The 24,045-nt window shown below is 43.7% G+C and overlaps 1 protein-coding gene across 1 annotated transcript in view; it reads left to right on the top strand.

The window, feature by feature from the left end:
• Positions 1–24,045, top strand: part of NTN3 (netrin 3) — an 82,554-nt gene that overhangs the window by 10,157 nt on the left and 48,352 nt on the right. The window contains exon 2 of the mRNA XM_066576442.1: positions 12,852–13,822. Coding sequence (XP_066432539.1) covers positions 12,874–13,822 — 949 coding nt within the window. The 5' untranslated portion in view covers positions 12,852–12,873. The remainder of the gene's footprint in view (positions 1–12,851; positions 13,823–24,045) is intronic.

The raw sequence follows: 24,045 nt of genomic DNA, 5'->3' as shown, positions 1-24,045 counted from the left end.
GAAAGATGATTAGATACCGGTAGATAGAAACATGATTAGATAGATAGATAGACAGACAGACAGACAGACACACAGACCAGAAATAGGGCTCCAGGAATAAACAACAGCAAAAAAGCACTTATGCAAATTAGCCATCCCCAACTACTTGAAAGGCTGCAACACATGGTGGCATTTCATGACTATGTCACTCACTTATGCCCTTTAGCTCTCAACTTCAAATTAGTAATCGGGTAAAAATTCCATAATCAAATTACCTAACCTGTTGTATATCGATCTTGTAATTGACTATTTTTGTACTATTTAATGTATTTTACACTTACGGCAATGAATTTTAATAATAATGGGTAAGGAGGGCTGTGTACACCCCAGATCATGAAACACTTGCACTAACATTGGCTTGGATGGTGGCTAAATGCTGTGATGTGGGTGGCTTTACCTACTGCTAACTAAACCGCCACCCCGGCACTATTACTTGCAGACTATATCTCATGTCTCCCTCCCCCCTCTTTTTTTTCAATCCCTTGGTCTTTTGAGAATTCCCCTTCTCAACTGTCTGTGCATCAAAAAAACATCACTTCAAACTAAGCCCTCATCTCCTGCCCCTCCTTCTAATTACAGATGCAGAAGGCACATAATTCCCAATTGTACCCCTATAAACACAAGACGGAAGGGTCTGTGTGAGCTCCCGTGGAAGACTGATCCTTGTATTTCAAACCACAAAGAGGAGGAGGGAGCAGAAGCAGAGGGAGAAATATATATACTGTTCAGGACAATGGATCTCTGTAGAAGAGTTAGGATTCTGGAGATGCTAGGAGAGCAGGCAAGCTGGTCTTTTGACCTTCCTGCCCTACAGCAGGTGCACAAGTATTTGTCCCTTTATATTCGTAGAATGCCGTCATTGCATGACAGAATCCCCACTGCATGTCCCATACCTGAATTGATGGGGCCTCTCGAAAAACGCTCTCATTCAAATAATATCCTAAACGCCCTGACTGCACTTATTATATGAATTGACAAGAGCAGACATGGAGAAATGAAGAGTGGCTTTGGCAGACAAGACCCATGACGTTATCAATGTCACCATAGGCCTGCTTCCATCTCCATTACATTCACATGCAAATTATACAAGTGGTTGGGGACCAATCAATTAAATGAATTAAGCCAGGCTTTTCACCTGCGTATGGTAAAACTTTCCAGGCTTAGAGGGGTTGTCTGCGTTGGACAATTCCTTTTTGTTAAAAGAGTATCCAATGATAAGCTGATTCACAGGCTCTCCTGCTGCTGGAACTCCAAGTGTTCAGTTTCCCTGCAGCACCACCAGAGGACAAATTAAGTAGTACACGATGTCCACTGAAATCACTGGACACTTCAGACATTTATTACACATCCACGGGATATGTCATAAATATTTGACTGCTAGGGGTCTCACTAACCAGGAGAATGGGGTTCCCAGACCCCCATTCTGCAAACCAAAATAGTCAGTGTTGGTTACATATAGAGGACTGTGCAAAGTACAAAAAAAGTCAAACAAGCACATTTGCCTGTTTCTATAACTCTCACGGGCTGCTAATGAGTGACACCTCTCCATTTGGTCTACTATATGTGATCACGCTGTCTTGGTTTGCTCATTCTCATAATAGGCCAGTGTCTTAGAGGTGGGACCCTTAGCTGTCAGACATTTGTTGCATATCCTGTAGATAAAGTGAGTTTAAGCATTTTCTTCACCTTTTTGTAGGTTACACCTGTTTCTGTTTAGCAGACACTGATGCAATTTTGCATACAAGCTACAGGGGAACGGGTAAACCTGTTAGTCCATGTCACCAACATGATGGCCATTTTGAGTGTCGTCACCCTGAATTCAACTCAAATTTTTTCAATGGTAAGGTAGGTGTGTGATATATCGAGCCGGCAGAGAATATCGCCAGATAACCAATGGCGTGCTTCCTTTAAGCATTACCTTACTCATTATCATGTCAGCACAATGATTTTTCTTCACTACAGGCAATGTGAATGATGGCGTTATCTCAAGCAGAACATGTAGATATCATCATTATGTCAGATAAGTGAAGAACATAAACATGTGTTGTCATAGTGGATATCAACCAATTCCATCCAACCAGACTTCCCAGTGTAGTGGGAACAAATAAAGTTATGCTAAAATGTAGCACAACACTGTTTTTCTGGTAAAATTCTCTGCCAGTTTTCCCACTGGAAAAGTTAGTGTTGAATCAAAGATGGTGGCATTCAAAATGGCCATCATGTTGGTGACATGGCCTAACAGGTTTCCCTCTTCCCCTGTAGCTTGTATGGAAAATTGCATCACGCTATAACAAGCCGCTTTCATTTTATATGCGTGTTTCGACACTTTTGAGACACCCTGTATAAGTGGAGGGTTATAGATTTGTCTTGCAACTCTGCACATTTTAAGGGGATTGGGGGGCAACCGCTGTGCAATTTGTAATCCTGGCCATAACTAAGAAAAGACAAATAAGTTCCACCTTGAGGTGTATAAGTATTAGTGCTCGTCTGTATTCAAGCCCAGCTAGAAATGTTTAGTGATCAATCTCAGCATCTTCAACTACTAGTGTGCTATGAGTAGAAATGTAGGCAGAACTTTGTCAAGCTGGAAGTGTATAGCTTCACGGGAAGAGGTTTCTGTGGGTTTGGCTCGTACTGAAAAGTGGCTATTCTGAGTTTACGGGAAAAAAAAGAGAAGACAGGTTCAGCGCTGCACCAGGATTTTCTCCCCCACTCAACTATTATTCTGCTTCTGCTCAACACTTGCCATATGTACTTTATCCTATTTCAGCCAAATAATTAGATATTACCAATGACAGAAGTTATCCTGATGGTATATTAATTTCTACAGATAAGACACCTACTGTAGGTGTCATTATATTTATTGTAGTACTACAATTAAAGGGGTATTCAGGGCTTTTACAACTGATGAGGATAGATCATCAGTAGTTGATCAACTGCTTGGGATATCCGCCTATCAGCTGATTGTCCAGCCCGCTGTCACTGTATTGGGGGCGTCATCATTAGTGGTCAGAAGAGGAAGTGTAAGTGTCGGCTTCACTCCCATTGAAATCAGTGGAAGCAATGCACTTCTATGACACTTCCTGTTCCTCTGTCACGTCCGCCCAGGACATGCTGGAACCGTAACCCGCAGATCTCACACAAAATCACACAAACTGCGTCAAAACAATAATAAACCAAATTATGGGAATTCTTTCCCTATCTAAATAATCTCAGGGATGGGGACCTGCCTAAACACAGGCAATTTGCCCTGACAAGGACATACCTGACCTTGTACCTCAGTCCCTAGTTAACCCTACGTGGGAAAGGGGAATAACATAAGAAACACAAAAGAAAAGAAACTACTTAGCTTTGAGATGCAGCAGGCAAATAATAGGTCCAGGATCAAGCTCTGACTAAGACCACAGTCAGAGCTAGAGTGAAGATTCAACGGCAGTTCAGTCCAGCATCAGCCAGACTAAATAGCCGTGACAATTACCCTCAGGAGCAGCTTATCTCACCTAATACGACACCCAACATGGCCAGAAGATGGAGAACCACCTACAAAACTTACACCAAACTATCAGCATGGCAGCAATCCCAGAACCGCTGCAACATCTTCATTATGGTCAGGATGGTCAAGATGGGATGTCCGGTCCTAACCAAAGTAAGGAGCAGGAAGTGTAATACAAGCACAGCTGTCTATTACACTTCCTCTTTTACTACTGATCATGATGTCCGCCTTGTCCGGACCCGCTGCACTGACAGTGGTCTGAGCAATTAGCTGATCGAAGGTGATCCTGAGCGGCAGATCCCCATTGATCAACTACTGATGAACTATCCAAGGTTTATAAAGGGCCTTGTGTATACCTTGAAAAAGTGAAAACTATTTTTAATACCATTTACCTATGCTAAGCAATAATCACTTGAAGTTATAGGCTCATAGCCTGAGGCTGCACTACTGAAAGATTCTGATGACATCATCTCCCCTTCCGATTCCTGTCAGATGCAGTGTTGTCATTGAGACCTTTTGTGGGTCCAAACCTCCAATTGCACTGCTTCCTATCTGTTGTTAAATGCAGGCTATAATTATGCAAAACGAATACTGAAGGCTTTTCCACATATGTATGTGGTTATTGCTTTAGAATTTCAAATGCAACGTTCCCTAAAAATATAGGAGATCTTGAGACGGGAGAGTAAAATTTGGGATTCCCGAGTAAGACATAATAGGCTAACTGCGTGATATAGGATAAAATTGCAAAAACAAAATGCCATGTCAAGCTGTGCTAATGGAACCTATATATATTTTTCAATGTTTTAGTGTTGTTTTTTCCAGATATACAATAGTATCATTCATCAGTATCTACCAAAATGTTTTTGAATTGTCAGAGAAAAGCAAGGAACCTGCAAACCTACACAAGACTATGGAGAACATAACTTATAGGACAACACTATTGGATAGCAATAAGAACTTTAGCGCTACAAGGCAGCGCTGCTAACCACTGAGCCACTATTGTATGAACTCTATTCTGCCCTAAACCAACCACAACCCACTTAGCTAAAATACTGGTCTTCTTCTGACATCATTTTAATTGTTTAGGTACAATGTCGTAAGCAGACATGGCTGACCCGTACATGTGTGGATGACCACCCAGTAGCTCTCGGGTCACCTGCTTGTGGTTCTACCTGCAGATATTATTGTGCACATTTGGCTCTAGTAGGACCAGGGATCCCATAACATAACTAGAACTGAGTACTAGGGTAAAAGCCTTGCTCAATTTATCTATTTCTTCTATGGGTTTATAAAAACAACAAGGCAGATTACAGTCCATCTATGCGTATTGCAAAGGACACTGGCACTAACAGTACCAAATGAAATTATGACCATCTGTTCTGCAGTGTCTGTACTATGGCCACCACTGAGGCACTGTTATAAGTTAAAGAGGACCTGTCATGTCTTGGGGTCAGCGGGGCTGGCTACACAGCTTTGTGGCTGTGGCACTGCCTACTCTATCACTGGTTCTCTTTCCTTTCTACTCCCCTCTATTCTAATGTACTAAGTCCCATTAGATTCAGCTTTGAACACTTTGAATCTCCCATTGACAGTGATCACCCATATTACAGATTTGGCTCCAGGTACTTGTATTCAAACAGGAAGCAGTTTGGGGAAATGGGGGGGAAGAAAAAAAAAAAGAAAACCGGTGATGGAGTCAGCAAGGTTGTAGCTGTAAAGCTATACCAACCAGCCCTACTGACCAAAGGACATGGCAGGTCCTCTTTAAGAATGAACGTTAGTTTGTACATTCTAATTCCATTTAGCTAATATGTGCAAGAAGTAACGGAACAGAAACTAATATGGTGTACGACTGTATAGCCCAGCCAAGTGCAGCAACTTGACGTGGCATTCATTCCACAAGTGGACGGAAGGCGTCTGAAGGGATGTTGAGCCATAGTGTCTGGATAGTTACCCACAGCTTTGTGGTATTTGTAGGATCTCTGCACCACATCCCATAAATGCTTGACTGGGTTCATGTAGGAAGAATGTGCAGGCTACACCATTCACAGGAACTCTACAGAATGCTCATCAAAACAATTCTGGACAACTTGGGCCCAATGCCATGTTACATTAATCTGCTAGAATATCCTATCATTGTGGGGGTACATGAAATCCAAGAAGGGCTGCAACTGGTCACCAAGCAGTGAAACATAACAGGCACCGGTCAAGGACATGTTTAGGTGGACCAGTGGACCAAACCCATGCCATGATAACAGACTCCACACCAGTATGGAACCATCACCAGCCTGCACAATGCCCTGTTGACAAGTGGAGTCCATGATCTCATGGGGTCTGCTCCACATGCAAACTCCAGACCCTACCATTACCCCAAAACAATTGATACCATGACTCATTTGGCCACACTACATGTTGCCGGTCGTCTAGGGTACAGTTAGTAACCTCAAGTGCCCAGGCGTGGTGCTGTGTCCAGGGTTGTGGTGTTAACAAAGGCACTCTGGTGGGTCTTATGCTCCCATATCCCATGGATATGTGTGTAAGGCCTCCTACTTTGAATGTGGATGTCTGTTTGCATGGACAATTCTAGCCAGACACCATTGGTTGCGATTAAGAAGCAGTGGGCGACCAGTGGGTGGTAATGCCTTCTATGACATATTCCTGGTATGAACGTGACACTGTGGATGATGGAACATTAAGTGCCCGCACAACTTCAGAAATGCAATGTCGAACTCCAATTCACATTGCCTTGCCAGGAGCACAATGATGAGAGTTTGCCCCCACTCACAAGATAGCACCTCACAACTTAGGCCAGATTCACATGGGCATCAGTATATTCATGCATGCACTTGCACTGTGTATTTGTGCGATGGTCCTTGCGTTTTTGCATGCATGTTCATATTTTTCTGTATTTTTTGCATGCGGGTGCCCTGCGTATTTGAACGCCCATTAAAACACGCAAGCATGCTCCTATTGATTTCCATAGCATTAAGTTTAATTAATTTTAATATGTGCTATTTTCATGTGCGATATGCACAAAAATAGGACAGGTTGATTTTTTTTGTGTGTGTGTGACCGCAATGTGCGCCCAAAAAATGCACATGTGACCGAATCCATTGAAACCTATTTCCTGTGTATTGCGCACAAATTTTGCATGTGTAATACCCAGCGCAAATGCATTTGGGTGAATAAGACCTTATATAGGTGTGGGCATTCCCAAGCCATAGCCTTAGGTAATGTCACCTCAAAATCAACTATCCCATGACTTTTGGCATGTCAGTATATATTTTCTTTGCCGTGATTTCCCGTGCACACAAGAGCTCACAATCTCTTTTTTTATTCTTTATAAGAGAGGAAAATAAAGTGTCGTTCCAGGTCACAAATGATTTGACGTTTGGAGTAGTGCTAGAGTCTCCAGTGTGTCTTTGGTTCATAGCCAGTGCTTTTAACCACTGTGCCAGCTTTTTCTCCCATTGTAAATGATACCTGTTTATATGAAGTTCTTACAGTTCTGGTGTGTATCTGTCTATGTGGGACTGTTAGGAGTGGATCTGGGGTCGATCTGTCTTTCAGGAGCTGTGATGAATAGATCTGGGGTGTATCTGTTCTGGAGGGGCTGTTTCCAGCAGTTCTGGGGTGTATCATTCTGTAACGAGAAGTTTTGGCACAGTAATCACATCATATTCCGTATATATAACTATGTTTAGTTTTTGTACTGGAAGTATTTTGACTGTTATTTTTTTAATCTCAGCTGGGCAACCTTTCAACTATGTGCTCTTAAAAGAAAGAAGGAGAGAGACGTCTGGCACATTTAACCCTTTCTCGGCAAGGGATAAGTTTCCTTATACGACTAATCCTGGCAATGCAAAAGTGTGTGCCACACAGAAGTTCGCCTCTGCCTTAAAGTGTCAATAGATATTAGATGTTATATTATTAGATTGTTAGATATTATGAGTTGGCAGGCCAACAATGTTTGCAGGATCTGCTGACAATCTAATGTTTATGGCCCCAGGGGTTGTATTTAATGGAAATAAAAGGATCTGCTTTTTTAATTCCAAAATCAGCATCACTTGTGAATGGGCCTTCTCTGGTATAGCAGTATTGACTAGAATGGGACCAAGCTGTAATACCAGGCAGAAGCTATAGAAAAAGGTGGTGCTGTTTAAGGGGGTAGGGGACAGACACCTTTCAGTTCTCATTAAACCGCTTTATATAGATAGGCTACATGAGCTAACCTATCAGTATGTCCGCAGTTGCACCTCCCTATCTGATAATCAAATGAATGTCTATTAAAGCGACTTTCCAGGCCTGGACAAACATAGATGGACACCCCAGCTTATTTAAATACCTGATGTACACTGTACATTAGTATGTATCCTTCATTAGTCTAAAGCCCCACTTACACGCAAAGCTGATTGCTCAAAATTCATTCAAAAGATAGGATGATTGTCAGTTTGAACAATGATTTAACATAAGCTGCTAATGGGCACTAATGCAGTCCCTGCCATCAGCTCTCCGGCCGAACGATGGATTTTAAACTCAACTAAAAATCATTGTTCAGACAAAAAGCAAATGGTGGTAGCATTTATACGCAATGATTATTGCTCAAAAGACATCGTTTGAGCGAATCGTTGCATGTAAATAGGGCTTTAGACACTACACCTGCTTTGATTAAGCAGTGCTGCCCAGTCAGAACACCATGTAGTATATTAAGCCCCATTTACAGACAGCAATTAGCGCTCAAAATTCACTCAAACTATGTATTTCGAGTGATAATCGTTACGTGTGAATGCTACCATCGTTTGCTTTTCGTCCAAACGATGATTTTTTGTTGAGTTTAAAATCCATTATGCGGACGGAGAGCTGATAGCAGGGACCGCACGCTGTGATTCTCCATGGGAGCACTGATAACATTGTATTCAGCTGCAGTCCCATGGCAGAACAAAGGCGTTGTATGCAGATAACAGACCACCTGCTCTTCTGTGCATACAGCTCACGGTGGCTCATTTACATGTAAATGAAGCTAGTAAGCTGCTAATGGGCATTAGTACCCATTAGTAGCTTATGCAAAATGATTGCTCAGACTATCATTCTCCCTGTCTTTTGAACGAATTTTGAGCGATCATCTTTGCATGTAAATGGGCTTTAGACTACGAACCCATACTATGCACAGTTCATCCATCTTTGTTTGCCCAGGCCTGGAGAGTCACTTTAAGGCTGCATTCACATGAACGTATATCAGCTCGGTTTTCACGCCGAGCCGATATACGTCGTCCTCATCTGCAGGGGGGGGGGAGGATGGAAGAGCCAGGAGCAGGAACTGAGCTCCTGCCCCCTCTCTGCCTCCTCTCCGACCCTCTGCACTATTTGCAATGGGGAGAGGCGGGACGGGGGCAGGGCTAAATCTCGTGGCTTAGCCCCGCCCCCATCCCTCCTCCTTTTATTGCAAATAGTGCAGAGGGGCAGAGAGGAGGCAGAGACGGGGCGGGAGCTCAGTTTCTGTTCCTGGCTCTTCCATCCTCCCCCCCCCTGCAGATGAGGACGATGTATATCGGCTCGGCGTGAAAACCAAGCCGATATACGTTCGTGTGAATGCAGCCTCATGTTGTAAGCTGACTATCTTCGTTAGGGCTAATTCAGATGAGGGTGTCTGGTTTTGGTCCATGAAAAACAGATTTTAATCAGTGTGTACATCCAATGGACGTCGTCCATGTTGCATTACATAATTCCATTTATTACCTTCGTGTGTCATCCAAATTTTTTCGTGCACAAAAAAAAAAGAATGTGGCTCCATTTTTTTTTTAGATTTGCTCAGCAATTATCAATGAAAAACGCAATGCACACAGATGTCCTCCATGTGCAATCTGTTTTTTTTTTTGCTTGCCCATTGACTTGACTGGATGACTGTCATCTGAGAAGCTGAATAGCACATGCTGCAATTCTTTTACAATCCGTGTAAACAAACACATGTCTGTAGAACCCCATTAACTGAAGTGGGTCAATGTGCTGTTGGCGTGCTGTCAGCTGCAAATACGGACAGCATACGGACTTAAAAATCGCTCATGTGAATTTTAGGTAAATGTCAACCGAACCTAGCGATTTGAATTGACCGTCGCCAAACTCGGTCATTGGGGAAAGGAAAGAATGGGCACTTTGCCAGAGGGGTCTGGCAGAAACTGGTTTTCCCCTCTCACCCTTGAAAAACACATGCACACTTGGCTGAGATGGCAATGTTTTGGGGGGAGGCAGGAGGAATAGCTGTTGGCTGAACACGCTATCTTAAGAGTACGAAGGACCTTTAGGCTTTCACCATAAAATCAGACATAGGACAGTTTCAGATGGCCGTATGCGCAACTACGGGCAAGTCCTATCTTTTTTCAGCCGTACAATTAATGGGCGAGAATTCCGAAAGTGAAAACGAAACAACTGAAATCCCTTGAAATTAGTGGTTTCGTTTTGTCCCGTTATGTGATTGCATTAGGAGAGAAAAACACATTTATGTGTTTAAGCCCATAAAATGCAGCATAGCGTATTTGCGCATGAACAAGGTTTGAAGAGGTCCATAATCAGTGTTGCGCGTGTCTGTACCTATTACTGTAATTTTTGTGCACACAGGGCCAGTTCACACACATGCATGACATCAATGGGTCCTATGCTATGTGTTTAGCGCGCGCAGATTTTGCGTGTGCAAAAACCTGCAAAAACATGGCCGTGTGACGCCTCCCAAAGGCCTCTTTCACACAGGCGGCAGCGATATCACCGCTAGAAAATTGCTGCAATATCGCCGCTTTGTACACGCGATTTTATAGCATCAGCAATGCCTTTTCTTGTGAAAAATCACGCATCGCGTCGCTGCTGCCCGCAATTTTATCATGAGAAAGTTAATAGGAGTTTCTAATGTTAAAAATGTATCACATCGGACGAAAATAGCAAGTTTGTGCTATGCAATGCGATAAACAAGGAGGCTCCCTATGGGAGATGAAGAATAGCACATTGCAGAATGATAGAGCATGCAACGATTTTTTTTTCTTGCAACATAACATCAATAAAAATATCGCTAATGTGAAGGAACTCATTGAAAGGCATGGGTTTCACAAACATGCATCTTGTAGCGCTGTCACATCACCGGAAAATTGTGCGATTTTGCAGCCCATGTGAAAGCGGCCTAAAGTTAATGAAAATGGTTGATGTCAATCAAAACTATTGTTTATCAGGTGAAATACAACAATAAACAAACGTTTTAGGGCTGGTTGGGACACAACAATTTTCGCTGAAAAAATCTTTTGAGTGATAATCATTGTGTGCTTTTTGCAAGGTGATCGCTCAAAAGATGGCTTTGAGCGATTTTTGAACGAATGTCTAAAAGGGCCTTTAGTTGACGGATAATGGATCATCATCATAAGAAAAGAAGCCTATCACACTTGAAATTTTCATCTGACTGATGGACCAAAGAGCTTTCCTTTAGGCTGGGTTCACACAGAGCGGATTTGCCACGGTTTTGCCGCAGCAGGTCCGCCCGCGGCAAGACTGCCTGCGGCCGCTAATCTCGGGATTAGCCAGCCATGTGGACAGCTAATCCGCTGCGGTAAATCTGGTTGAAACAGTGGCTGCAGCAGCCGCAGCCGCAGTGTCAAAAGAAGCAGCATGTCTGTTTATCTTTTCTTTTTTGTTTATTTTCATCGCGGCCACGCTCTCCTCTATGGGAGCGCCGGCCGCAACGGAAAAGCAAGCGGCCGGGCCGCTTCAAAGCCGCCGCGGCTTAAACCGCGGCGGTTCTCCTGGCGGGAATCTCGCGGTTTTTGCTGCGGCCAAACCGCGAGATTTCCGACGGGAATCCACCCTGTGTGAACTCAGCCTTACGCTAGTTTCACATGAGTGTAATACAGGTTCATTTATGAGATCATGTTGGAACACTAGCGTTCAGGCTGGAACATTCATCCATATTATAGGCTGAAATGTGCTTGCATGAAACTGGCCCTATGAAAGATCTTTCTTTGAAAGAATGTTCCCAGAAAGATTGTTCGTGCATCGCCCTGTGTCATAACTACGTATGGCCAGTTTGACTGACTATAACCAATATGGATTAAAATATGAATGGCTGCATCAGAGAAATGATCGTTCACCAGATGGTTGTTTGGTCAACAGTTGATCAACCAACAAACGTCTTCTATCTAATATGTATGGCCATGTTAAGATTTCACTTCAGCAAAGGATCATCTGCTTACAGTTATTAGATGTTTGTTGGGGGATTCTCAAATATGTATATGTTACATCTGCTGGCCACAGCACCGACACAAGATGGTATTGAGTCCAAACAGGAGACTTAGGATACTACCCCAATGTACACTGGAACACCAAAGGGAAGAACTGCGTACTGGACTCATGGACAGACATAACATACGGAGTAAACTGACAACCAAACACGCACCATACATACCTGCACACATAACAGATGGAATAGCTATGAAAGCATGAGGTATTAGTTTGTGAATTGGCTACGTCATTTAAGCCCACGAGCCCGCTTCAAGGGTCCTTGTTGTCTCGTGGGTCTCTACACTCACAAGAAAACTACCATGTGAAACCTGCCTGTATGCGGGGCAACAGCCCCACGCTGGAACCTAGGGACCTACCTCACCCAAGATGGCGAGCTATCAACAGCAGGACAGGACACAGTTCACACCAACACTACAGGGATTTGCACGCAAGCCAGAACAGAACTGTACAGATACATCTAGTCTGGCCACCTGCACAGACCAAATGAACGCATCACTGTTTCACACACAACACAGACAGAACAGGAATGTTCACATCTCATGTCCCACCACCTGAAACACAGAAACAGAGAATACGACACTGTTCATACAAAGACACATAGACACCATGCATGAAGCAAACACCAGGGTGTTGGGAAACCAGCTTCCTCTAGCCAGAGGGGCTGGTATATATGTGCAGCAGACCAGGTAGATTGACTGTCTGGAGAATTCCACACCCAGACAGCTCAATTATCCCACACCTGTGAAGCTGTGCTGCTGGAAAGCCATAGAGAACAACAGATCCCAGCAGCACAACCTGACAGTATGATACTGCAAGACTCTTGTAAAAAGTCTTCCTGAAGAAATATAATAGATCAAGCAGGTTGGAGTTATGGTTCGGGTCTATGACCTCATTCAGTTTTGAGATAGATGGGTAGATGGATGATAATGGTTGGTAGATTGGTCAGATGCATAGAAATACAGATGTGTTCTTACAATCGAGACATTCTTTGTAAATAATATAAAGATTATTAAATATACTAATAAACATTTTTCTTTTCTTGTTATAGGCATGTGTTACTTCCTTCGAAGATGCTTCATGTATTATTCATTTTCTCATTTTTTCCTGTGCTGCTTCATTCGGCATCAGCACCTTTTTCTGGCCAACAGCAGCACCCAATCCCAGACCCCTGCTATGATGAGCATGGCGTTTCCCGTCGATGTGTACCTGAGTTTGTGAATGCAGCCTTTGGAAAAGAAGTCCAAGCCTCCAGCACTTGTGGACGTCCAGCCACCCGTACTTGTGATGCTTCTGAGCCAAAGAAGGCTCACCCGGCCTCCCACCTAACTGACCTTAACTCAGCCGGAAACATGACTTGCTGGAGGTCAGAAAGTTTCCCACGTCACTCACCTCAAAATGTCAGTCTAACCTTATCACTGGGAAAGAAGTTTGAGGTGACCTATGTCAGTCTACAGTTTTGTTCTCCTCGGCCCGAGTCTGTGGCTATTTTTAAGTCTATGGATTATGGCAAGACTTGGGTTCCATACCAGTATTATTCGTCCCAGTGCCGCCGACTGTATGGAAAACCTAGCCGCGCTAGTGTCACCAAGCAAAATGAGCAAGAAGCACTGTGTACTGATGGGCACACAGATCTTTACCCACTGACTGGAGGCCTCATAGCCTTCAGTACCTTAGATGGTAGACCCTCAGCTCAAGACTTTGACAGCAGTCCTGTGCTCCAGGACTGGGTGACTGCTACAGACATTCGTGTGGTCTTTAGCCGTCCTCACCTCCAAGGGAACAGGGATTCTGAGATATCAGACGATGGGCCAGGTTTCTTCTACTCAGTTGGAGAGTTTCAAGTTGGTGGCAGGTGCAAGTGCAATGGGCATGCCTCTCGCTGCGGCAAAGACAAAGAAGGACGGTTAGTGTGTGACTGCAAGCACAATACAGAGGGACCAGAATGTGATCGATGCAAGGCCTTTCATTATGACCGACCATGGCAGAGGGCCAATGCCCGAGAAGCCAATGAGTGCATGGGTAAGTGTGTGATGCAAATGCTAATTTCCCTTTTGTTTTTCTCTTTGTTCACCAAAGAAACGTCTTGACTCTTGAATATTTGAGTTACACAAATCAAAAACATTTAAAAGGTCAAAGTTTCATAAGACATGTAAAGATAAATATTGTCCTGAAGAGTCTAATTGATTTATGAATCACAGTTTACAATAACTCTAATTATAGTTATATGGATTACATTTAGTCCACACTATGGTCATGCACAAGCCAAGTTTTGATTTCTAAATAAGCAGTTTCATTTTTAAAATAAGAGTTTGATTTATAAACCCAAATCATCTGTCATAAATTCTAATCCCGTCTTCCTTCAGTGGTTGCCCATACCATAGTTTTAACTTGTCCTCCTGCTGAATTCCTATCTTATAGCCAGTGCCAACTGGGTTTTAGCCACTTCCCCTAAAAGGATTAGCTGTTTGCTCTGGGGCACAAAGCCATGCTGGATGACAAGGCAACTCACATATTAAAGAGGTTGTCTTTAATGAGACAACTCCTTTAACCCCTTAGTGACGGCCCCATTGCCTTTTTACGTCCTGCCTAAGTGGGCTTTAATCCTCAGGGACGTAAAAACATGCTTCCTCTGAGGATTAAAGGCACGTGGGCTGTGGACATGACAGCTCCATGCTGTCATGGGGGCCGCGCGAAGCTCCACCGGTCATGCGATCGGCGCTATCTATCACAATTAAGTCAATTAAAAGTTTTTAAAAGTTAAAGATTCAGCTGCGCTGATGGATCAAATCCATCAGGGCAGCTGAAAGTACTCACCCCCGTCCTCCGTGATGTCCCGTGGTGATCTGGTCCTTCTGCGCATGCGCACCAGACGTATGACTTCACTTGCACGCGCAGAAGGCTGGGAGTCACGGTAAACTTGAAATTTTATGGCTCCCGACTCCTGAAGGTAGCGGTCCCCGGGCCCATGATCACCGGTATCCAATGGATACTGGCGATCACGGAAAAGTAAAAGAATAGTTTAAAAAAGTTAAGGTTTCAACTGCCCGTATGGATGGGATCCATGGGGGCAGCTGAAAATACTCACCTACGCCCTCCGTGATGTCCCCTGGCGTTTGGGACCTTCTGCAGGCTTATGCGCATGCGCAAAAGGCTGGAGAACCCGGCAAATTTAAAATGCGAACCTAGCTGTCAAAGATAGCCGAGTGCAGAAAGATGTGACCGGGCACTGTTGTATGCGGTTCCCGATCACATGATCACTGTTGTTCGTCAGGTAACAGTGATCATGTAAAGTTAAAAAAAATTAGAATAAGAAGTTAAAGTTTCATCTCCCCTTACGGATCGTATCCGCGAGGGGAGATGAAATTACATAACTAAGGTCCCTGAATTTCTTACACAATGGGATCTTTATCCACGGACCTTACCATGGCTTCTGCACATGCGCCCGTCAGCAAAATGGCTGGCTGCGATATGCGGTTCCTGGTCACGTGATCGCCGTTATCCAATGGATAATGGCGATCACATAAAAGTAAATAAAAATAGTTTAAGTTTCATCTCCCATCACCGAGGCGATCGGTGAGAGGATATGAAACTTTTTACCGGTGGCCTCCGTATTTGACCTCTGTCACGATCCTCCTCCACGGACCTTACCCGGATTCTGCACATGCACCCATCGGCAAAATGCTAGACACATTCGCAGGAGCCGGGAAGGGCCTGGGAAATTTAAAATCTCCTTGCTTCCGGCTATCCAAGGTAGCCGAGAGCCTGGAGCAGTGACCAGTGGCCTCGTTGAGCAGTCCCCAGTTACATGATAAAAATGCTGGTCTCATACGATGGGATAGGAATTACAGATTCTGCATGCGCCTGATCCGCGGTAATATGCAGATCAATCAAATGCATTGGATTACACAATTCCGCTCACATTAGCGCCTTGGAATTACGTAATCCACTCACCAAAAACAGAACGCAGCACGTTCTATTTTACTGCAGATATCCACAACATAGAGCCCATTGTGCTCCATGGTCGCAGATATACCTGCAGCCCATACGCAACTACATTGTGTACGGGCTGCGGGTACCTGTGTCATCACTAAGCTATAGTGCGAGAAATACAAACTAAAAACAGTTTACTGTGCATGACCGCCTCTGTGAGTACGCAGGTTTGCGCAGTACCGCATGCAGCCGTACGCAGGGCCACAGCCGGGCTCACACCTGGGATCCGCTCATGTAAAATCCATGCTGAAAATCCACAGCATAAATACACATGCTGTGGATTTAAAATCTGCATTGCCGGTCAATATATATATAGCAGATTTTTTCCAACAACATGTGTATGAGATTATCTTGAAATCTGATTCGCACTGCTAGTACTGTAGGATGCTGTGGATTTTCCAAAACCGATTCTGCTACAGAAAACCTGCAGCATTTCTGATACATGTGAACATACCCTTCATATGTGGCTCAACACTATCTGTTACTGTATATTTGAAGGTAACTAGGGAAGGCTGAGGACCTCTATTTTATAGCATATCTCATCTCATACTCTATGTCTTATGTCTCCTCTCTGTTTTCTTCAGTCTGTTCCTCTTCTCTGTCTAACACTATAATCAGAGCCTTTTCCCTCTCATTTATACGGCATGTGTCTCTTCACAATCTCTCAACAAAAGCCTTTGTCCTTTCTCTACACATTTCATGGAGCCTGCGCCTTTTCTTTTACCTTACTAGCAGCATGTGTTTCATCACTTACCCGTCCTACAGCCTATGTCCATTTAAATACCATGCAGTCATCCTTCGGTTTATCACTCATTTGAAAAAGTAATTTTTACTATTTTCTGCAACCCTTTACTTTTCCTTTAAATTCAATCTCATGTCTTTCCTGAGATCCGCTGCTAGCTTCCTTAATTTTCCCACGTCTGTCTTTATAGCCCTTACTATCTACTCTTACAGTCTTCTACAGTACCCCCCACCCAATGCTCTCCATGACTTTTTAACAATGACACCTCATCCGCTTTTCTGAACAGATGCTCTAATTAGCACCAATTAAAGGAATCCTCTCTAGTCTTAGTGGGAGGTCCTCTTGCAAGGAGTCTCTCCCCATGTCTCTACTCAGTTGAAAAGGAACCATCTGTGTGGGCAGCATCTCGCAGCATCAACCAGTGGCCAGGAAAAAAAGTATCAGTGATATTGTGCCAATATCAGGAAATTGTACATCAGAGAAACCTAAGATTGTGAGTCATATATACAGAGCGTGCCTCTGAATTCGTGGCACAGATGCATAAGCAGAACAGCACACTGACAATGTGCTCAGCAGTAAGGAGTGCAAAGTTAATTGGTTTATTATCTGTTAATTAGAGAAATCCAACTCTTGGCATTGGCAACCTATGAAAACGCAGAGGAATCTTAATGAAGAGTAATTGTTGCCAATATTGATAGTAAACTTACAAATGCCAGGCAGAGCGGCAGTGTTTTACATTAAGGAATTGGTATAATGACCTTTACAATTCTGTCTGTACTGAGGGAATATGGTTTACAGCATTGCTGCCCACTATTTACATCGACTGTATCACTGGATTACTTTAAAGTACAACTCTTGCCTGTGAAGCTGTTCTTCAGGTCTATAGAGCTGCTAATGAATCAGATGAGCTTCCAACATTACATAGTTTGCCATTAAGGGCTCTTTCCCACGAATGTAGGCATTTTTACGTGTGCCCGCCGATGCCGTGAAAACGTGTGAACAGGCACACAAATCTAACGTTTGTGTGCCCATTCAGATGGCACAGGCCTGGCGCATATACGTCGCAGCTGCAATGCCGTTGCTTCCCCTTCCCTCCCCTTCGCTGGCTCACCTCCTCTCTCCTTCCCTCCGGCTGTTTGCAATGAGAGTGGGCGGGGCAGGGGCGGAGGTAAGCACCCTCCCCTTCTCTGCAGCCAGCAATGGGAGGGGGTGGCGCTCAGCTCCACCCTATTTGCCCCCTCCCATTGCAAACAGCCAGAGGGGAGGAGAGAGGAGGAGAGAAAGGGAAGGGAGTTTAGCAATCACGCTGCTAAACTCTCTCCCACCTCCCTTCTCCGGCCGCTGTCAAAAACATTGCAGGTGATGACCTCATGAAGCTGACTGAGAGAATGCCCAGAGTGTGCAAAGCTGTCATCAAAGCAAAAGGGGGCTACTTTGAAGAATCTAAAATATAAAACATATTCTGGTTTGTTTAACACTTTTTTGTTTCCTACTTCACTACATGTGTGTTCCATCATAGCTTTCATGTCTTCAATATCAATCAATAATGTAAAAAAAAACAAGAAAAAACATTGAATGAGAAAGCTGTGTGTAAACTGGTACTATACTGTCGCGGAATATTCCGTCCTGTGTGAAAGGTCCCTTATAGAAGACTGGATAGTAAATAAAAAAATATGTTATGCAATTAAATAATGGTGATGTTCTGCAGAAATATGAGCGAGGTCCCATATAAAGGTCAGATGAAGGACCACAGCTACGGATTAATGTCTACAATTATGATGTCCTTGGATAGTCTCTGAAAAGCAATAGGCAACCCCAACGGGGTTAGAAAAACATCACCAATGAGGTTACCGATAATTGCTTTAATTAACCTAGTCCCACTGCCATCGTTGGAACAAAACTCCAGCTGTCCCACAGAAAACATGGTGTGTGTTCTTCAGGCCAACATGAAATAAGCACCTAAAAAGGCTTAGATAACCTGTGTCTTGGCAGCTGCTCAGGAACTACAACCCCCAGCAGGACCTGTCCTTGAAAAACCCAACTGCTAGAGTAGCACACATTGTTTGCATCTGATTTATATCTTCAATAGCTGATACGTTTTATAGGAATGGAATATGTTCAGAATATCTGGAGAGCATTTACGTTAATTTAAGTAGCAAACCACAAAACACCTATTTTATTACATCTCAGAGACTTGTAGCGCACCAAGAAAAAAAATAATATTGGTATGTTATACAAATCGTCCAGAGCTACCATCCCCCTCCATATATTTTGCGGATAAGTGGGAGCAGATCTCACAGCCTTTTCCAGTATATCTCAAACACGTTCAATGTGGTTACAGTCTGGTGAGTTTGAGGGCCAAGGCAGTGTAGAGAATTAATTGTCTTCATTGTCATGTTCCTCCAACCACTCCCTAGTGATCTGAGCTTGATGAAACAAAGCGTTGCCCTGTTGTAGGATGACACAGCTGATTATCTGCACCTATATCTTTAAGAAGTCATACCCAACCACTAACAGGTCTCTGTAGCATTCACTATTCAAGAATTATGGCATGAAGACCAATGGTCCTAGGCAATTCCAGAAAAATGCCCCTCAGACCATGACACCGCCACCACTGGGCTGTTGAACCACAGCAGTGTACCCATGAGATGTTCATGGGCTTCTTGCTGTTTATGTCAGGCACAGATCAAATTGTCTGTATGGTTCAGCAGGAAACAAGACTCGTCACTCCAGATGACCTTCTGCCATGTGTCCAAGGTCCATTGACATCTTTCCCAAGGCCACAAGAGGCATTGTTGGAGATGACACGGGGTAATCATGGGCACTCTTGTTGGTCTTCAGCTATTGAACCACAGTCGAAGCAAGGTACACCACAGTTTCCTTGCTCTTGTACTACTAGGTCATTTGCTAGGTCATCTGCTAGGATCAACTACATGTGGCCTGCTACTGTGTGATATTTTGTAGGATGTATGTCCTTGGTTCAACCAGTCTTGGTACACTCTTGATACCATCGTTCAGGAACAGCCAACAAGTGCAGCTGTTTCAGAAGTACTGGCATCACACCCCCGGGCACCAACAATCTGCCCATGGTAAAAGTCACTCAAGTTACCACGGTTGTCGAATGTTGTCTTCTCCTGCACAGAGGAGAGATCACATTATCTAAGAGCAGATTGTAATGCGGCCATCACATGGTACCGTGTTACTGATCACAAGATGTCTTGTGCCAGCTGTTCCTAATACAGTGATTGCTCAATGTATCTAGTGATAAAGTAGGCTTTCCTTCACCTGGGACAAAGATTCAGATTGCTTCCCTAGTCATGTTTCTGAACACGCCGTCTCAGGCACGGTCAAATGCATATATGCCATAGAGGCAGGCAATGTGGCTGCAGTGGGCTCTTCGAGAGATGGGACCCAAGTCTGGTTTCCCCGTATCATCTTTGCTATTGGATGGCAAGAACCTCTGAAAAAGGCATGAAGATGGAAACAAACACCAAGGGACATATTTAGTTTAGACCAGCATTCCATACACTGATCTAAGTAAGGTTTCCGCCAGAGTCAAGTGTGACAAACATATTAAGAGGCACAAGTCTTTTAATACATTTGTTGCATTCATCAGAACACCCATGTGCCAACTCCAAATGTGAAGGACTGCAAGTGGCCACATGCCTTATTGCTTACCCCCATTAACTTTTTAAAAAATTGGTGGGTCCAGTGTGAACCTTCAAAAAGTTAAAATTTTTGGCATTCACGCCAAAGCTATGCTTTTTGATGCCACAATTCTTGTGCAAGCCAGATAATAAGCATGCCAACATGTCCTTCTGTCCTGGTTGGCAAAACACAACAACATAATGGGAGGCACATTTTGGTCTTTGGTATGGAGAATCCTTCTATTGGCACCTCTAGGCACCCCCTGAGCACTCAGCATTCATCTATGCTCTGCAAGCCCACATCAACCCCTGAATAATGCAACACAAATACCACAGGACGATAACATTGTCATCAGGAAGGCTGATGGAACGTTATCTTATAACCCACTGCCTTTAGGACCCAATCTGCACAGCACAGATATGATTTTTATGGATTGCTTTCTGGCACAAGCCTCTTAATACATTTGTCACATTTGTCAGAAGGCCCATGTGCCCTATTGCTAGTCCCCATTAACTATTTTAAAATTGGTGGGTCTGGTGTGAACCTTCAAAAAGTCACAATTTTTGGCACTCACGCCAAAGCTATGCTTTTTGATGCCACAACTCTGGAGCAAGCTAGATAATAAACGTGCCTCCATGTCCTTCTGTCCTGGGTAGCAAAACACAACAGCATAATGGGAGGCACTTTGTAGTCTTTGGTATGGAAAATCCTTCTTCCATTGGCACACCTAGGCACCCCTTTGGCACCCACTCTCCTGAACACTCAGCATCCATCTATGTTCTGCAAGCCCACACCAACCCCTAATTAATGCAACACAAATGCCATAGGACAATAACATTGTCATCAGGAGGGTGATGGAACTTTATCTCATAACCCACTGCCTTTAGGACCCAATCTGCACAGCACAGATATTATTTTTATGGATTGCTTTCTGGCACAAGCCTCTTAATACATTTGTCACATTTGTCAGAAGGCCCATGTGCCAACTCCAAATATGAAGGGCTGCAAGTAGCAAAATGCCCTATTGCTAGCCCCCATTAACTATTTTAAAATTGGTGGGTCCGGTGTGAACCTTCAAAAAGTCACAATTTTTGACACTCATGCCAAAGCTATGCTTTTTGATGCCACAATTCTGGAGCAAGCCAGATAATAAACGTGCCTCCATGTCCTTCTGTCCTGGGTATCAAAACACAACAACATAATGGGAGGCACATTGTGGTCTTTGGTATGGAAAATCCTTCTTCCATTGGCACACCTAGGCACCCCTTTGGCACCCGCTCTCCTGAACTCTCAGCATCCATCTATGTTCTGCAAGCCCACACCAACCCCTGATTAATGCAACACAAATGCCATAGGACGATAACACTGTCATCAGGAGGGTGATGGAACTTTATCTCATAACCCACTGCCTTTAGGACCCAATCTGCACAGCACAGATATGATTTTTATGGATTGCTTTCTGACACCTCTATGCACCAAGCAGTCATTTGTCTTTCCTAATGTTTCCGCTGGGTTTTGATAAAGATAAAATATGAGCCATTTTGGGGCCCTTTTAGAAATTCCTAACACTGTGTGTGATTTATACTCTCCTATAAAAAAAATGGTGACTTCTTTCAGAATATGTTAAATGCTTGTCATATGGCCATTAATCCTGCTGGGTTATTACAGTCTGTGCCATTAACTATACAGCTAAATTAAAGCATTCTGTCCAGTAACATCAATTAGGATTTTTAACCTATTTATGGCTGCAGTGAGCCAATGCATCAGTAACTCTCCAAGAACACATAAATTCATTATTTTCAAATCTTCTAGGGAAGAATATAGAATATGGCATAAAAGAGAGCATGCCATAATACCACAATTTAGTTTTGCACGTATGCAAAACCCTGTATGTCTTCTTATGAAGCTGAAGGGAAACTGAGGTCCACTAAAGCCCGACAGCAGTCTATAGGCGCCCTTTTACGACTCCACACAACTTGTATGTAGCCATAACATATTAGTTTGCATAAGGATTTACTGTGCTATAATGAATACCAAAAGCAACAACACCTACATTAATAACGTGACGTATAAATTGGTATTAAATAAATTGTGGGGATGTAGTCGAAAACCAATAGCTTGTAAAACTGCAGGAAAAACCTGCTCTCTGCATATCAAATTACTTACAATGAAAATTTACCAAAGAGAATAATTACACACATTGTATAAACCACAAGCAGTTCTGCAGTGTTAAGTGTTCATACAAACTTGCCAGAGTAATTGCACTAGCGGTGGTGGGCAGGCCGGTGTGACTGTATTACTGAATTAAAGGAGTTGTGCCAAGATGGTCCTGTTCATATGCCCTATTAGGGTACATGATGGTCACAGAACTGATCAGTAAGAGCTTCTGTCCTGCATCACCCACTGCAGGACAAGGGTCAGGCTGGCTGCAGCTACCCTTGCCGAGGTCAGCTGTTTGCCATGGGTGCTGAGAGAAAGACTCTGGGTAATATGCCGATCACCCCAAGCCCTGCATTCTCAAAGGTTTTATGCATCTTGGCACAACCCCTTTAAACCTCATTTATCAAGAACATCTGAAAAAAAATGACCATTGTTTCCCAATACAACCAATCAGTTTTAATTTCCTAAACTACTCTAGAAAAACGTAAGCTGCACTGTGATTGGTTGCTAATGGGCAGGTGGGAGGGGGGGTGTCTTGTAATACTCACCTAGCAGCTGGCGTTCGGGTCTCTCGCGCTGGCCTCCGTCGCTGCTGCAGGCTGCAGTGTTCTCCTTCTGAACACCGACAGAGCATTTCTTCCTGGTAGCGGGGCTTTAATACCCCGCCTCCAGCAAGCTAATGCTCTGATTGGTTGATCGAGCGCTGCATTAGCCAATCAGAGCCAGCACTCAATTAACCAATCACAGCCATTCAATGAATGGCTGTGATTGGTTAATCAAGCGCAGTCTCTGAGTGGCTGACGAGGCGCTTGATCAACCAATCAGAGCATTAGCTTGCTGGAGGCGGGGTATTCAAGTCCCGCTACCAGGAAGAAATGCTCTGTCGGCATTCAGGAAAACACGGCAGCGGCGTCATAATGCCAAGGGCGATTGACCCGAACGCCACCTGCTAGGTGAGAAATGTTTTTTGCTTTTTTTGAGGTAGTCTAGCTAGGGCTTATTTTCGGGGGAGGGCTTATATTTCAGGCCCCCATCCCCAGGAGCATGCCTGGCCTTATAAGTCCCCTAACACCTTTAAGGTGCTCTCCTTAAGGAGACACTATACCCTTCTTGATCCATATCATAGCCCTCTCACCCAGCTGAGCCAGCAACCTACTGCACACTAATGAGTCTGTCTGTACATAGTTCTCTTTTAATCCTGGAGAAGACTCTGGTTTTGGTTTATAATCTCAGTCATTATTTCAAGGCTTGTTAAAAGGTCTAACATTGACTTGCAGGAATGCTGCCTTCTAATAGGTGGCGCTGTAGAGGCATTTCCCATTTGCAAATGGAGTCAGGAAGACTAGCTGTTGGCTGTCCGCTATGACAGTGTAGGGGCAGCTTAAGCTGGAAAGAATCTGTATGCAAGGGCCTTTTTGCATAGAATGATTCAAAAAAATGGTTGGATTGTGTAAAACTGAACAATAAATCTTCAGTGGAAACAAGGCCAACGATTGAACGACCAACGCAAATTTGTTCGCTTATGGTTTGTCGTTCATTTCACGTAGGCAAAAAAATCATATATCATATCACGTATAAAAAGCGATCAGTCAGTCGTTCCCATTCTCTGGTAGAAACCTCTGGAAGACCGATGACTGAGAGAACAAGCGAATTACAAAAAATGGTATACAATTATCTGCGCGTGTAAACTGATGGCCTTTTA

Source organism: Eleutherodactylus coqui, chromosome 8 (assembly GCF_035609145.1).
Source record: "Eleutherodactylus coqui strain aEleCoq1 chromosome 8, aEleCoq1.hap1, whole genome shotgun sequence".
NCBI lineage: Eukaryota > Metazoa > Chordata > Amphibia > Anura > Eleutherodactylidae > Eleutherodactylus > Eleutherodactylus coqui.
This window is presented reverse-complemented; position numbering and strand designations above follow the sequence as displayed.